At 39.6% G+C, this 16,005-nt stretch overlaps 2 protein-coding genes across 2 annotated transcripts; one reads left to right on the top strand and one right to left on the bottom strand.

Moving 5' to 3' along the window:
• Window positions 1–2,827: 2,827 nt before the first annotated feature.
• On the top strand, window positions 2,828–8,386 carry hpdb (4-hydroxyphenylpyruvate dioxygenase b). The gene is made up of 14 exons (XM_051117683.1): window positions 2,828–2,939; window positions 3,042–3,068; window positions 3,302–3,364; window positions 3,736–3,840; window positions 3,955–3,997; window positions 4,093–4,175; window positions 4,275–4,364; window positions 4,990–5,093; window positions 5,590–5,667; window positions 6,572–6,734; window positions 6,823–6,894; window positions 7,029–7,151; window positions 7,320–7,436; window positions 7,880–8,386. The coding sequence occupies exons 1-14, from the start codon at window positions 2,937–2,939 to the stop codon at window positions 7,988–7,990; spliced, it is 1,182 nt and encodes a 393-aa protein (XP_050973640.1). The 5' UTR covers window positions 2,828–2,936; the 3' UTR covers window positions 7,991–8,386.
• Window positions 8,387–9,859: 1,473 nt separating this feature from the next.
• LOC127169319 (uncharacterized) lies at window positions 9,860–11,532 on the bottom strand. The gene is made up of 3 exons (XM_051116590.1): window positions 11,184–11,532; window positions 10,601–11,106; window positions 9,860–10,520 (listed from the first exon to the last, which is right to left on the bottom strand). The coding sequence occupies exons 1-3, from the start codon at window positions 11,520–11,522 to the stop codon at window positions 9,869–9,871; spliced, it is 1,497 nt and encodes a 498-aa protein (XP_050972547.1). The 5' UTR covers window positions 11,523–11,532; the 3' UTR covers window positions 9,860–9,868.
• Between the last annotated feature and the right edge of the window lie 4,473 nt (window positions 11,533–16,005).

Below are 16,005 nucleotides of genomic sequence, written 5' to 3'. Positions count from 1 at the left end.
ATATTTATTCAATAACAAAAATAATTTTGTGCAATATGATTGTGAAATGATAGCACCTAGGTGATAAAACTATAAACAGATTGAGAGAGTTTAAATTAATTTGTACTTCATCTTACTATGTCTCAGCATCATACACACTATTTACCTCCTTGGTAGCTTTTTTTTTTCTCTGACAGTCATTTTGTAGAATTTTTTTAGTGGTCTCCAGTAGTTCCACTGACAAACAACACAAAATAGCACAGAAGATAACACTTCTGCTCCTCAGCTCTCTTTGCAGCTGTTCATATTGAACAGTCTCATCTTGCAATCTTTATCGTTGATTCTGAAAGTACAGCATGATGCCGGTTCCTCCCCTGATGTTAGTTTTCCAACTAATAAAAGTGTGTGTTTGCATGGCAGACCTCATTAGCATGTTGGCTTACCAATGCGAGTCCTGCTTCGCAAAGCCTTCTTGCCTTTCTGTGCAGGAGGTAGAGCAGGAGGCAGCGGCCCAGGAGGATGACATACCGCCTCGTCTCTCCTCAGCAACATCTGAGCGCCGTTGCTGGTGATGCTGCCATTCTCAGCGCCCCAGCCCCCCAGCGGCTCTGAATTGGAGCGAGGCCCCAGAGACAAAGGCAGGCAAGTTTTAGGGGTGATAGTGGTCATTGTGCGGTTGAGCACTCGTCTTCTACATGTTCCCAGAGGAGGCATGCTGGGAGGCCTGTGCTTCTTGGTCTCCATGGATTCGACTGTGTGGTTTCTTGGAAGCGCAGAGGGAGTTGTGTGAGCCAGCACTTGTATTCTCAGTAAGTTAGTTAGGCGGGTCTCCAGGCCGCAGAGCGCCTGGTCCGTGTAGCTTTGCATCTCACGGCGAAGCTGTGCGAGATCCTCTCTCAAATCCTTCTTTAATGACTCCAAGTTCAACAATATCTCCTCCATCAATGCTACACATAAATCTCCTCCTCTTTCATTCATATTTTCTCCATTTTGTGTCATTTGCTCTTCCTCAGTCTCTTTTTGGGCTGCGTTCTCCTCAGATGAGCTGATCTCAACTGTTGGTGCAGATTCTTCTTGTTCTTTCTTGTTCTTCTCTAGTTCCTTGGTGATTTGGTTTACAACATCCAGTATGCCCATGCGCTGACCATCCAAACCGGCCTGCGTCCTGATCTGGCTCCTCACCAAAGAGAAGACTGAATGGACTCTAGCCTTCTTTTCTTTTTCTGGAACTGCCTCAGCTGTTTCATTCTTCTCCTCTATTTCTTCATGAACAGCATGTTCCTCAGCTTCAACCTGCATGTTTATTTCCTCCTTCTCTCCGTCATCTCTGCTTCTCCTCTTTTGCAACCACTTCTCCAGGATGGCTCGGTTTTCTGCTGTCTCCTTATTCATGGTGCTCAGCTCTAATTGTTCTCTTTTCTTCACTTGTCTCCTCTCCTTATGCTTGTTTTATAATCTTTTATAGCTTGTCTCATGGTTTATTATCTCGGTGTTTCTTTGTTCTCCTCTGATCTCTCTTATGACTTGTGTTGAGATCATGGCGCGCTAAGAGAGACCAACAGCGCTGTATTTCCCTCAAGAACTGTAGCTGTCCAATCAGTGTTGGCTACAGACTGTCACTCACTGTTCTCTGGGGAAACTTACCTCATGTGCATCAACACCTTTCCCCTAAACGCTCACATATGCTCATTTAAATTTCTGCTATTGCCGTCTACTGCATGTGTAAGGTGAAATACCCGCTCTCAGTAGGCTTGGACTTCTGAGAACATTTACAACAGGCAACAATTCACAATAACAGTAGCACTATCTATCTATCTATCTATCTTAAAATGAAACACTTGTTGTATTCCTGTGGCTTTGGATAAAAGTGTCTGCTAAATGAGTAAATGTAAATGCAAATAATTATATATAAGTTACATCACACCTGATATAACTGTCTTGAGTATCAATATTGTTCTCAGCGTCATCTGAAACACTGTTAATGAAGCCCCAGTGGGTTAAAAGCATCTAGTAAACTATTCAAAATGGGGGAGTGGAGCTGCAACAGTAAACCTGATGTTTACTATTAAGATGCATTTTCTAGCTGGAAGGGGAGTGACGGGGGGAGTTTGAATTTAAAGCGTCAGAATGACACTGCAGTTCTTTAGAATCATTTACATTAATTGTTACCATATTTACATGAATGTTATAATAACTTGATACATCAATAATTAATTACCGTTCTAATTTAATTGTATTACACATTCAAATTCTTTTAAATAAAAATAAACTACTGAAATTAAATTATAGCTATAGGTGTAAAGTTATAGTTATTATGCAAAATAAAATTTCACCTCAGAGAGAAAAAAACGTATATCACTGACATCAGACATCAGAACTGGAATCGTTTGGTCTTGCATACTCACATAGAAAACTACAAGCGCAACTCAACCAGCCAATAGGGTTGAAGGAACCGTGTGCCTCCTCTTTTGCATGTAGACAAACAACCTCACAAAACATAAAAAAACATAAAAAAAAAAAAAAAAAAAAAAAAAAAAAAACACGCATGATGTCTAGATGTTTAGATTAACATATAGAGATCTGAAGATCGATTATTTCAGGTTATTTTTTGACTGGTTTTGTGTATTTAGAGTTTATTTACATTGACGTATGTTCAGTTTACATGCTCTTCCTCCTTATCAACATACTGCAGATATTGTAAATCCATAATAATTATATATTAAACTATATTATTAAACTAAAATGCTATATTATATGTTATAATTGTATACTATATAGCATATTAAAAATAGTTAATATATCAGCAATAGAGCATCTTGACTGCTGCTCTCCTCCTCTCGGAAACGCCGGTGGGCGGAGTCTCACATACTACAAATTCACATCTGCAGCATCTGCACTCACCTCTCCTCATTTCTGCCACTGACCAAGAAGAAGCTACCTTCAAAAACCACTAAAACATGGTAAGAGACTTGATTAAGACCATTTAAGATGCCTTTGATTTGCAAACTGACTGAGGACAACTTATTTAAACATGCTTACATTTCTTGTTACTTCTTCTGTAGACATCCTACACTGACAAAGGTGAAAAGGTAGGTTATCATTTTAAATAATATACTAATATATTTCTTCTAATATGCCACCTGCATTTTAAACTTTTCTGGTGATTCTTATTCAAACTTGTAGGCAACATCATAGTCTCTAAATTTATTCTGCTACAAAATTAAAAAAAAAAAAAAATCTGCTATTTTTGGGATAGAAAATATGCAACTAAAAGCTTAAGTATATCACGGTTATTGCTGTAATTGTTTGTATATGTCAACAGCACGAGCAGGGCAGGTTTGTCTGCTTTGACCACATCACCTTCTGGGTTGGAAATGCCAAACAGGTAACTCTTTAAAAAACACATTTATATATTTTGTTTGTTTCTGAATATTAGAGGAGGTGTCCTGTAGGGAGATGCTATTGGCTCTTTTCAGGGGTGGGAGAAATAACCATGCAGCTGCAGAAACCACCATCCTCCACTCACTAATCTGTTCCACATTGAGACTTTTTGGGCACTTGTTAGATCTCACCAATAGATGGTGCCATTATCATATTATACATGTAGACAAAGTTAAACAAGTCTGTATAGTTTACTTGATTGTTCTAAATGTAAAAAATACAGACACAGATAATGGATTTTCTCGATTCTCTTTCATTTTGTTTTTTTGTTTGTTTGTTTGTTTTTTTCTCTTTCTGTGATGTCATGGAATCCAGGCAGCATCGTATTACTGTGACAAACTGGGTTTTGAGCCCCTGGCGTATCGTGGGCTCGAGACAGGCAGTCGTGATGCTGTGTCTCATGCGGTGAAACAGGGCAAGGTGAGAGTCACATTGAGTCATTATGTCTGTCCATCCTTTTCATTCCTTCAACATTCAATGCATTCTGTAGAAGCCTCGCTAATTTAATCTGCTTCTGTTTTCTGTTTCCTGTAGATTATTTATGTCTTCACTTCTGCCTTGAATCCTGGCAATAAAGGTCAGACTTATAAATGAGTATTGGAGATTTTTGATATCTGGTTGACTTTAAAATCACATTCCATACTGCATAATCTGTCCTTTTTCTTTAAACAGAGATGGGAGATCACCTGGTAAAACATGGTGATGGTGTTAAAGATGTAGCTTTCACTGTGGAGAACTGTGACTTCCTGGTAGAGGTAAATACTGATGGTTTCCTTTCATGTTTTATTTCTTAAAAGCACTTTATGGGCATAATTTGCAATAATCACGTATTGCTTTATTAATTTTACCTGCAGAAAGCGAGAGACAGAGGTGCTGTCATCATTAAAGAGCCTCATGTTGTGGAGGATAAGTTTGGCAGGGTGAAACTGGCAGTTCTGCAGACAGTATGTATAATGTCATAATTATTTTAAAACTAATTGCCAGTTCTATTCAACAAGAATGTATTAAATTAATCAAACATTACAGTAGGCATTTATACTTTTATGTAAGATTTCGATTTTAAATAAAAGATGTTCTTTTGAACTCCAAGAATCCTGAAAATGTAGGATATAAAAAAGTTTTGTTTATCGAGCACAAGATCATCATGTTAGAATAGTTTATGGGCAATGCGCTACAGGTATCCTGTTTTCAAACCCTATCTCTCTCCCACTTCATTTCCTGACAGTTCTGATCTGTCCGGTCGTAATAAAGGCAAAAATGCCCAGAAATAAATCTTAAAAAAAATAAATAAAAATAAATAAATTCTGAAGGATCATGTGACATGGAAGAATAGAGTAATGGCTGCTGAAAATTCAGCTTTGCAATCACAGAAAATAATTGACATTTTAAAATATATTAAAATAATAATAATATTAATGTTTTACTGTATATTTGTTTGAATAAATGCAGCCAAAACATTTTTAAAAATGTTACCGACCCCATACTTTTACAAGGTTAGTGTGTTTGTGTGTGTGTGTAATTTTATATTTTGTCATACTTTCTCTGATTTCTCTTTCCTCATTGTTTTAGTATGGTGATACCACTCATACATTTGTAGAGCGGACAGGATATAATGGACTTTTCCTCCCTGGATTCCATGCTCCTCTGTTCTGTGACCCTTTCTTGGCAAAACTGTGAGTGTAGTATTCAAATTGTATGATAACATATAAATATGTGACCCAGGACCACAAAACCAGTCATAATTAAATTAAGATTTATATGTCATCTGAAAGCTGAATAAAAAAGCTTTTCATTGATGTATGGTTTGTTAGGATAGGACAATATTCGGCCGAGATACAACTACTTAAAAATCTGGAATCTGACGGTGCAAAAAAAAAATCAAAATATTGAGAAAATGGCCTTTAAAGTTGTCCAAATAAAGTTCTTAGCAATGCATATTACTTATCAAAAACTAAGTTTTGATATATTTATGGTAGGAAATTTACAAAATATTTTCATGGAACATGATCTTTTCTTTATGTCCTAATGACTTTTGGCATAAAAGAAAAATCGATCATTTTGACCCAAACTGTGTGTTGTTGGCTATTGCTACAAATATCTCAGATCATACATGAATTGTTTTCTATCAGTGTAATTTCTTTGTCTCTTAACCTGATTGTTCTTTCACAGGCCAAGCGGGAAGCTGGACTTCATTGACCATGTGGTTGGAAATCAGCCAGACAATGAGATGGTGTCAATAGTGGAGTGGTAAAAAACTGATCGAAACACATTGTTGAACTTATTCCAAAATGCGTAAACAGGCAGACAGCATCAGACGTCTATGCCAGGGTTGTTAAGTCTGAAAAGCATAAAAGAAGTCACGAGAGGTTCTTACAAGTCTTTGGGGGGAAAACTCCCTATCCGTCCCATCCAGTCAGAATACACAGAGAACCCCTCCCCAGTGATCAGCAGTGTGTCTCCATGGTGAGGATGGAGTGAAGACAGAGGAAAGATCAGAAGAGTGTCTTAGAGAGAATAGATGGAGACAGCAGATGGGATGGCTGCATTTCAGTCTGTGGTAGTGGACGACTGATAATTATGCAAGAAAACACCATAGTAATTATGACTCAGCAAAATGATTTTCAAAGTCTAAGACACCATCTGGAGACAGTTAGACACAGCAGGGAGGGGGAAAGGGAGGAAAAGTGGGTGGTGAGGGGTGGGAATAACAAAATTATCTAAATCAAACCCCATCCCATCATGTCTAGCTCTTGTACATGTATTGAAAAAATTTGTTTTTCAGAACAAACGCCTATGCATTCTTAAATCAAGAGATGTTTGCTTGAGAAGAAAAATTACTAAGTGCTAAGTCTTATTGTTTCTCTTAATTCACTGACAGATATTGTAGCTTTTTTTTAAGCATAAACTCTTAATTTTGGATAATAATACATTATAAGATTATACAAATAAATTACTTATTTATATTTTAAGTAATTTTGCTTCTCAAGTGATTTTTTTTTTTATTAAAACAAAGAAAAACTTTAAGGACTCTAACCTCATTCATAGCTATCGCTATTAATTTTACAGATGATCACTTGTCACTTGTATTTTTGCCAGTGCTTTTTGCATCAGGATCACTGTGTTAAATCATCCTGTATGTGTTTGTGTGAAGGTATCAGAGGAACCTGCTGTTCCACAGATTCTGGTCTGTAGATGACAAGCAGTTACAGACTGAATACAGCGCGCTGCGCTCCATAGTGGTCGCCAACTATGAAGAAACTGTGAAAATGCCAATTAATGAGCCAGCTATGGGGAAGCGCAAGTCCCAGATCCAGGCATGTATTATAGACGTGACATCTACTGCACTTACATTCATGTATTCAATGCATGCATCTATTCATCCAACTATCTTTTCTCTTTTAGGAGTATGTGGAGTACTATGGTGGTGCAGGGGTTCAGCACATCGCGATGAACACCTCTGACATCATTACAGCAGTGAGTAAACCACAGTCATAAGAGGTTTTGATAGAGAAGACAAAACTAGTAGTGTGCAAAATTTTATGTTGTTCTTTGTGAATGCTTAAAAAGTTTCTTTGGATTTTAAATGGCTGACAAGAATTTGTTTTCAGATCCGTAACCTAAAGGAACGTGGTATGGAGTTTATGACAGTGCCTGATGTTTACTACCAGCAGCTCAGGGAGAAGCTGAAGTTTTCCAAAGTCAGAATTGTTGAGGACATCAGCATATTGGAGGTAAGACAATAAATTCAAGTAATCAAAGTGTTTATCAGCTTTCTTTCAGAAGGAGGAACGAGGCAGAGTCTAAATTTTGAATTTGACCTTTTAGTTTAAGTCCATGCTAATTTCTGTAGCAGGTCAGAAGCGGAATGTGAAAATAGTGTGTGGCATTGTTTTATACAGGAACTTAAAATCTTGGTGGATTATGATGACAATGGCTACCTGCTCCAGATCTTCACCAAGCCAGTACAGGACAGACCCACTGTGTTTCTGGAGGTCATCCAGAGACGCAACCATCAAGTAAGCAAGAATTTATCAAAATTTCATGAATTGTTTCATTAAAAGCAAGCATTTATGATATGTGACCCTGGACAACAAAACCAGTCATAACGGTAAATGTTTTAAATTGAGATTTGTACAACATCTGAAAGCTGAATAAAAAAGATTTTTCAGTAATGTATGGTTTGTTAGGATAGGACAATAGTTGGCCGAGATACTTGATCTTAACATAATATCCTAATGATTTTTGGCATAAAAGAAAAATCGATTATTTTGACCCATACAGTGTATTGCTGGCTATTGCTACAAATATACCCGTGCTACTTAAGACTGATTTTGTGGTCCAGGGTCACATATTTAAATTTGCATTTAATTGATTAAAAACAAGGCTGTTCTTCAGAAAGGTCTCCTAAATGCATAGATGTAGCATACATAAATAAAAGTGCATTCCTCTGTTGTTTTAGGGTTTTGGTGCTGGCAATTTCAAATCTCTGTTTGAGGCAATTGAAGCGGACCAGAATGCCAGAGGAAACCTCACCATCCTTACACCTAATGGCACATCAGAGAAACTCTGAGTAGACTATTCATATTCATCATAGAGAATGCATAGTAGGCCTACACATATACTAAAAATATGCATAGTAAACTCTGAAATGTTTTACTAATGTTGTCATATTTTTGACTTTCAAGCATGTGCCATTATATTTGATAGTGTTTCTTCAACTACAGACACTTCTGACCCAGTGGACGTTTAGAAAAGAAGCTGTCTCATGAACATTTCCATCATATCTCAAATCATATATTATGTTTAACAGCATTCTGTGGTGGAAATTACATTATATCATGGTAATGGGAACTATTTTGGAATAAAATGTCTTTCTGAGGGTTATTTCATTGTTAGCATTTTACGCATCCTATATTTTCACACGTACTGTATGCAAATTGTTACCAAATTACAATTTGATTGGAAATGAAGCACAATAAAAAGATTCCTTTTATGAGAATATACGTTTTTTGTTTGATTTCGTAAAACAGCACGTCTCATTTTTAAGCTCAAACGCTTCACTGATTCTGATACACTAATTTTACAAAAACCTTATGAAGAAAAATATGTGTTTCGAATGTTGCGAAAATAATGCCACAACATAAGCACACTCGTAATTTCTGGCTAAATTGTGTCTTCAAAAATCTATATAGCCTACTATAAATAAATAAAGACCAAACATGTATTTCTTCGCTAATGTCTATTTCAATCTTCCGTTTTGATCGAAATATAGTATATACTTGTCTTAGTTCACGAGCGAAACGCTAGGGGTTAAGTAGGCGTGTTCAGATCCGGGGTCCTTCAACGGGGAATTAGCTCAAATGGTAGAGCGCTCAAGGAAGGAGCCCAATCTTTGCGCCCCCGCACGCAAGCGAAAAAAACGCGAAAAACGGCAGTATGCGACAAATTTCCCCTGCAACAATATTCGGGCTATATACCCGTGCGTTATGGAGGACTTTTAGTCACATGTGAAACAAGTCACCCTCGACGGGCTGGATTCGAACCCATGGTCTGCGCGACTGAGTCGTCTTTGAAGTCCCGTTCTGAATCAAATGATTCGCGATCCGATCGGAGCGATTCGAAACAGTAAATCATCACGTTGACGCAATTTCCGTAGTATTAAAAACACGCCCACCATCCCCACCTGCTTTTTTTTTCACAAACCGCGCCCTGGATATGTCATTATATTGATTATTATGTATTATTTTGTGTACGTTATTTTTAAAAAAAGTATAAGATATGTTTATGGTTAAATAAAATGAATAAAAATGTTTCAGTAGTTGATTGATATTTATTATTTTTTGTATAGTATTAAAAAAAAACATATTAAACGTTTATGGTTATGATTAAATAAAATTAATAACAATGCTTCTTCAAAAATGTGTTTTTTTAATTAAATAAAATTAATAACAATGCTTCTTCAAAAATGTGTTTTTTTGTGTGTGTGGGGGGGGTATAATTGGATTGATATGATTTATCAGATTTAATTTTTCTAATCAAGACACTTTAAAATGTTCAAATGTAAAATGTTTAAATAAAATGAATACACATAATATATACAGGAAAGATATTATTTATTAAGGAGGATACAGTATTGAGGGAGATATAGGACAATATAAAAGAACTGGCCCGTGTAATATATACAAATTATGTACAAGGAAAGATATTATTTTTTGAAGGGGACACAGAACAATATAAAAGAACGGGCCCATGTAATATATACAAAATATGTACAGGAAAGATATTATTTTTTTGAAGGGGACACAGAACAATATAAAAGAACGGGCCCATGTAATATATACAAAATATGTACAGGAAAGATATTATTTTTTGAAGGGGACACAGAACAATATAAAAGAACGGGCCCATGTAATATATACAAAATATGTATGTACAGGAAAGATATTATTTACTGAGGAGGTTGAGTATTTTGCTGGCGCTGCTCTGCCAACCAGTCATCTAAAGATTTGCCATCTGAGGCACGTGAGCAAAATGTGGCATTACCATATCGGCTATGGCCAAACTCTTTCGTTTTGGGCTGCCCACATTTGCTGCATGTGTTAAAGGTAACCCCTCGCACATACTTCCTCTTATGGACTCCGCTTTCCTTTTCCAGGGCCCGCCGGCGCCTGTTCCTCTGGGTGTAACGGGACAAGGGAGCATCAGACGCAGGAGCAGGCGGAGCTGGGCCTGCACCGGATGTTGACGCACCAGAAGAGGGAAGCACCACAGACACAGTCATGCCTGGGTTAAGGACTAGTGTGCCTAATAACGACCCAGGTGCTGAAATGGGCTGCACAACTCCTGATGCTGTGGGGGCAGGTGCAATGGGGCACTCTGTGGTGGCAGCAGCAGGCCGTCGACCAGGTCGCAGAATGGGCGCCTGTCCTTCTCGATTTGGCGGAAGGATGAATGGATGTTTTGGGCCTGATGTCGATGGCGCTTCATCCATTTTTTCCCTCGCCGGAGGAAGCTGTGTATCGGCCACAGCAATTGGGTCAGGTGAAGTAAGTCCCTGAGCGAGGACACTCATTTCCTGATTTTTCTGCCGCCGCTGAAACCTAAAAATAAATTACTTGTATTATAAATACTTGTTTAGAAGTATTCAGTTAATTTGAAGCAAATAATGTGCCTTGCTTACCACTGAATGAGTGTCTTCTGGTTTAGCTCAAACAGCTGGATCATTGTTTCATCCATCAGCCTGCGACAGTTAAGCACCAGGTCTCGGATGTGGTGGTAGTCCGAAAGGATTTTAGACCACCTGGGAGTGCAGACTCCAGCCTTCTTGGTCGGCGACTTGTGTAAAGCACAAAGCTCAATACAAATGGCCTCAACCAAGCGGCTGGTGTTGGGCCACTGTGCTGGACCCCCAGGATGTCCAATCAGACACCGTTTGACACTCTCCACACCCGGTGTGACTCCGGAGCGCTTCGGTGCCTTAAAACGCCCATGAGTCAGCTGAGACTGATGTCGAGGCTGATAGTTGATCCGCTGCTTGTCGAAATCAGAGAGCGCTGTCCACAACCGGATGGCCTCTGTCACCTGCAGGTCAGTAAGGTAAGGAGCCTCACGAAGACCCACCAGGTAACCTGCCAGATTCTGGACCTTGTCCCACCCAGCGATGCCATCAGGTCCAACGACTGCTCCCTAGTAAATGCAGATTAATGTTAATATATGTGGAATAATACGACAGTGAAACAAACAAAGCCCTTAAAGTGTTTTACCTGAGCCTCGTCGGAGAGACTGCTTCCAGGGTCGGATGGCTGTGACGTCACTGAAGGGGCAGGGGCAAGATGCTGTCCATCTCCACCAGATGATGTGGACGGCTCAGCCAGTGATGCTGGGGACTGAGGCAGAGGCAAAGATGAAGGGCTGTTTCTGAGATCACGGCAGGGGTCATCCTCATACAGCACCGGAACTGTGATGTCCTCCATGATCTCTTCATCGAACCCCTCATCTTGCAGGTCCTGGTCATCAACTTCCTTGACCAGCCTGTCTTCCTCCTCTGGGTTCTGGAGCACTGGAGTCAGGGTTTTGCCAGTCTGGCTGTAAAGGTACTCCATTCACAGCAATTCACCTACAAGAATAAAGTGGAAAAAAAGGAACTGTTCTTAATATTTTGTCTAGAACATTAAAGTCTAAATAGATAACTTGGTAGAACATTACAAAAGAACAAATGAAGGAATTTCTTGCCTGTATATGCTCCAGGAGGGCGATAGCGCTCATCCCAGGGCTTCCCGAAGACTGTTCGGCTAAGCTGGTCCACAGCCTCTCTCATTGCGCTGCCATATGACTGGATGGAGGATGCTCCATTTATGGCGTCTTCCATACGGTCATCATTCCAACGCATCAAGCCCTCAAGAAGACAGGCCTGAAAATGCGCATCACTGGCACTGGTTCCTACAAGTTAAACAAACAAAAAAGGGTTTTATGTGTCACATATGTACAAGATATGTACTACACATGAGGTGCTGGTTACATGTAGTAGAGTTATGGAATTACATTAGTGCTGGACAACGATTAATCGCATCCAAAATAAATGTTTTTGTGTACATAATATGTGTGCATGTACTGTGTATATTTATTAAATATATTTATATATAATTTAAATTATATGAATATAAATATATACATATGTAAATATTTTCAAAATATACACTGTATGTGTGTGTCTTTTTATATACGTAATAAATATACAGAGTACACACACATATAATATATATAAAAAATTTTTTTTTTTTTTTTTTGACTGCGATTAACTATGGTTAATTGTTTTTTAATTACATTAAAAATTACTGTCATTATAACCAGAGTTACTAGCTTTGTCAATGCTTATGACATCAGAAAAGAACTGTAATATTACTGTAGAGTGTGACATTTATTAATGTGACATTACTTTAAAGTAAAGGAAGCAGTTACAGTGCTTATATTTTTTACAAACAAATGAGTAATCCATATATGTAATACCTGGAATAAAACAGTTCAGGTGAAGGTGGAACGACTCCAAGGAGGTAGAGCCACGGGCACACCTGTAGCAGCACAGCTCCACACCGCCCTTCTTCAGTGTCCCTGTCTTTATGTAGAGCGGAAAGTTCTCTGGGTCTTGGATACACTGTACGTGTTTCCGCTGTTCTTTCCATATCTGCTGGATCCGTTCGTGGTCCAGCAGAGGAACTCCCAGAGTGTCCTTCCTGTCCGCACTGTCGAACAGATCGATCAGTGACCCGATCAATCTGGTGGTCTCCTCCACCCCCCTGGTCCTCCTTCGGCACTGACCGCACTTTCAGAGACGTGGCCAGTTTTCTTTGCCGCCAGCTCACCCTCCTTTGCACGGCGAAGAGCAGCCACATCCTCTGCATCCCACTGAAAGATGCACGTGGACAGACGAGCCATGAAGATCCCGTAGAGCGGATGAGCCTCTGTCGTGACACCTGCAGCAAATCGCCGCATGAAATGCCAGATGTCGAGGCGCACTTCAAGCTCAATCCACTCCGAAAACATGATCTTCACCCGAGACTGGCCGTGCTGACTGCAGCAATCTCTGTCCACGTACATCACTTTTGGGGCTGCCTCTCCTGCGTCCCGGTAGCGTTTCATAAGGCCAGCTGCCATGGGGTCCAGTCCGTGTCCCTCGGCAGCTGTCAGCACAGAGACGAGGACTTGGCCGTGTTCGTTCCCCACATTTGTGCACCAGGCAGCTGTTCCGGAAGCAGCGCCGGCAAGTTTCTTGGTGACCTATTGGGAAAAATAAAAGAGTGAAAAACTGTGTTCATTATGTACTCACACATATCCATATCTGGCAACTTTCTGGATATGTACAGGGCTGTGATACCTTTTTTTGTGGAGTCCATCTTGAGAACACAGCCTAACACAGATGTAATTTTGGCCTTGACCTCATGCAGTCGCCCCAGAACATCCCTGGCGTACACGGCTAGCAGCCACTTAGGTTTAGGCAGAGCAGGTAAAAGGGGAGGCTCAGCAAACACAGGAGGCTGCACAAGCGAGGACCTTGTGAATGGTTCGCAGGCAGTCAGGTACTGCAGAACTATGGGATAATTTTTGTGCCAATAAGAATGAACGTAACTTTATTAAACTGAAGGTAACTTTCCAAGAAACGATCAAAAAATAAAGTGACTGCAAAAAGAAGAAAAATCACAATGAAAATGAAAAAATGAACTCAGTCAGTAGAATTTAACATGCTCTTCAAATATGCTTCATTCTTTGTTAATGATTTTCAAAAATAAAACTTTTAAAATGATCAAAAATGGATTCTGAATGCGTTTTAGACAGTTAAAAATTTCGGATTATACATAGTGCAAATTTTCGTTTGCTGTTTTGGCACAAACCTCAGTAAATGCGGGCTTAACAGCGATCTTGACTCTGATTGGCTAATGAGCTTTTATGGACAGTTGCTCTCTGACCTGGAAGCACGGATTCCAACGTCAGTGGCGCACATATTGGAAAGTTGTTATTTGTGCACTGACGTCGTGCTTTGTTTATATTAAGTATTAATGTTATTAGTATTTCACCTATGGTCATCTCTTAGTTTCTAAAGATGAGCTCCCAGGAAAGACACGGAGCAGCATCATCTTCCACCTCAGCTTGTCCCTCAGGGCAGCTTTAAAATCAATTCGTGTTGCTAAAGTAAGCCAATCAATAACATCGATAAAAGTTTTATTCATGTACAGTGTGCAACAGTTCTGATAGTTTCTATAAACAAATTTTCTGGTATTAGTCAGCACTGACGGCACCGCCGTGCTTCCAGTTCAGAGAGCAACTGTCCATCAAAAGCTCATTAGCCAATCAGAGTAGATCACGCTGCTTGTGCCCGGCATGAACAAGTTTTGTGCCAAAACAGCAAACAAAAATCTAATTCTTGCAATGTTTTTGAGATGATAATGCTGATTTAGAATTACTGATTTGACATGACTACTGAAAATCATCTGACAAAGAATGAACCAAGATTTGAAGACTTGTTTAGTTGTTTGACCCCTGAGTCAACGTTTTCATTTTCATTGTGAACTTCTCTTTTTTCCAAATGCATATTTTTGTTTTCTTCTTGTTTAAAGTTACGTTCAGTTTTATAAACTGTTAATTTCATCAGTGCATTGGCAGAAAAATAATGGGGCAGAAGTCATTGTGTCCATGCCTCACTGTGTTGCTCCATCAGCTTCATGTAAAGCTGAGTCACACTGTTGCCCAGTGTCCTCTCCCTCATCATCCTCAGCACCCGGTTGTCACATGAGTATCTAAGGAAACAACAGTATGATCATGCAAAAATGCTTTGGTTGGTAAACAAAAAAAAACACAAATAAAAGCACCTAATAATGAATGATTGTCATTATGAATTACCTGTATGTCAGCAAAGCTGGAAACTGACTGCGGTGGCCCATATCCAGCTGTCCTAAGATGTCCTCGGACCAGGCGGGATACTTCTTTTTGCAGCATTTGCACTCCAGATACTCAGTGGCAAGGTCATACCACCCGTCAATGTCCAAGACCTTGCACACAGTGCGGTAAAGTCCTGCCGCTGTTAGTCTGTGCTTACCACAGTCTGGGCGAACACAGACGAGAGGAAATAACCACATCTTCAGCGGCATCCATAAAAAAGGGGCCGACAGAAGAAGAGGTCGGGTGAGGCAGGCGGCTGATTATGAAGTAAAGGGGGCTGAGGAGGATACCACCAAAGCTTCAGCTGGGACACTAGTTCTGGCTTGCCGGTTCGCGGGTTGGCCTTAAATAGAGTGTTCCGGATCCACTCATGCTGGAAAGGTGGAAGATGATCTTTCCAGTGACTTGGAAGCTCAGATGGTGGCTGATGATGCGGAAGATCTGGTGTTTTTGCTGCTTCGGCTGATGGAAGATCTGGTGTTTTTGCTACCTCCCATTAAAACAGATGGTAGCATTTCTGCTGATGGAGATGGACCGGCACAGGCCTCTGAGTGAACAGTATTAAAACAATAAAGGATAAGGAGGACTGTTGCATTTGATAGTAAAACGTCATAGATGCAGCCCACAAACAGCCTGCGAAGCAGTAACTTTGGACGAGTGTTAACAATCACCATGATTATATTTAGGGATAACAGTGAAGAAAATGGTAGTAGTGTTAAGAAGCAAAGAACACAGTGTACACTTTATTGATATAAGGAATATGGAATTAGCACTGTTCTTTGAGAATAAGGATCAGATGGACTGGGGTAAGGAAAATGAGGTGTGATGAATTCAGTGTAAAGTAATGATGCCCACAGACATGAAGCATGCACACAGATACAGTAAGGAAAAACTGTTCCTTTAATCATTAGAACAATGACTCTCCAGCATCCTGTCTGCTCAGAGGGGAGCTAAAGAGTGAGTGAGAAGAGCAAGCGGTGTGAGAAAGTTATCCAGTGATTGTTTAACGACGGGTGAGTTCGGAAACGCAAAAAAATACACCTTTGGACATCCTTAAGGTTTTGAAGAGGTGCATTCAAAGAATGCGTCCCGCTTGAGGCATGATGTGATATAATTCTGTATTGTAAACAAAAAAATATTTAAAAATGTTGTTTT

Source organism: Labeo rohita, chromosome 8 (genome assembly GCF_022985175.1).
Source record: "Labeo rohita strain BAU-BD-2019 chromosome 8, IGBB_LRoh.1.0, whole genome shotgun sequence".
In the NCBI taxonomy this organism is placed as follows: Eukaryota; Metazoa; Chordata; class Actinopteri; order Cypriniformes; family Cyprinidae; genus Labeo; species Labeo rohita.
This window is presented reverse-complemented; position numbering and strand designations above follow the sequence as displayed.

Bases quoted from the DNA above. Each gene is read 5' to 3' on its own strand.
- LOC127169319 (XM_051116590.1), bottom strand. From the start codon at position 11,522: ATGGAGTACCTTTACAGCCAGACTGGCAAAACCCTGACTCCAGTGCTC. The intron at 11,107-11,183 runs GTAAAACACTTT...TGCATTTACTAG, and splicing joins GTCTCTCCGACGAGGCTCAG to GGAGCAGTCGTTGGACCTGA. The intron at 10,521-10,600 runs GTAAGCAAGGCA...ATTTATTTTTAG, and splicing joins CAGAAGACACTCATTCAGTG to GTTTCAGCGGCGGCAGAAAA.
- hpdb (XM_051117683.1), top strand. The intron at 3,841-3,954 runs GTGAGAGTCACA...TGTTTCCTGTAG, and splicing joins ATGCGGTGAAACAGGGCAAG to ATTATTTATGTCTTCACTTC. The intron at 6,895-7,028 runs GTGAGTAAACCA...ATTTGTTTTCAG, and splicing joins CCTCTGACATCATTACAGCA to ATCCGTAACCTAAAGGAACG.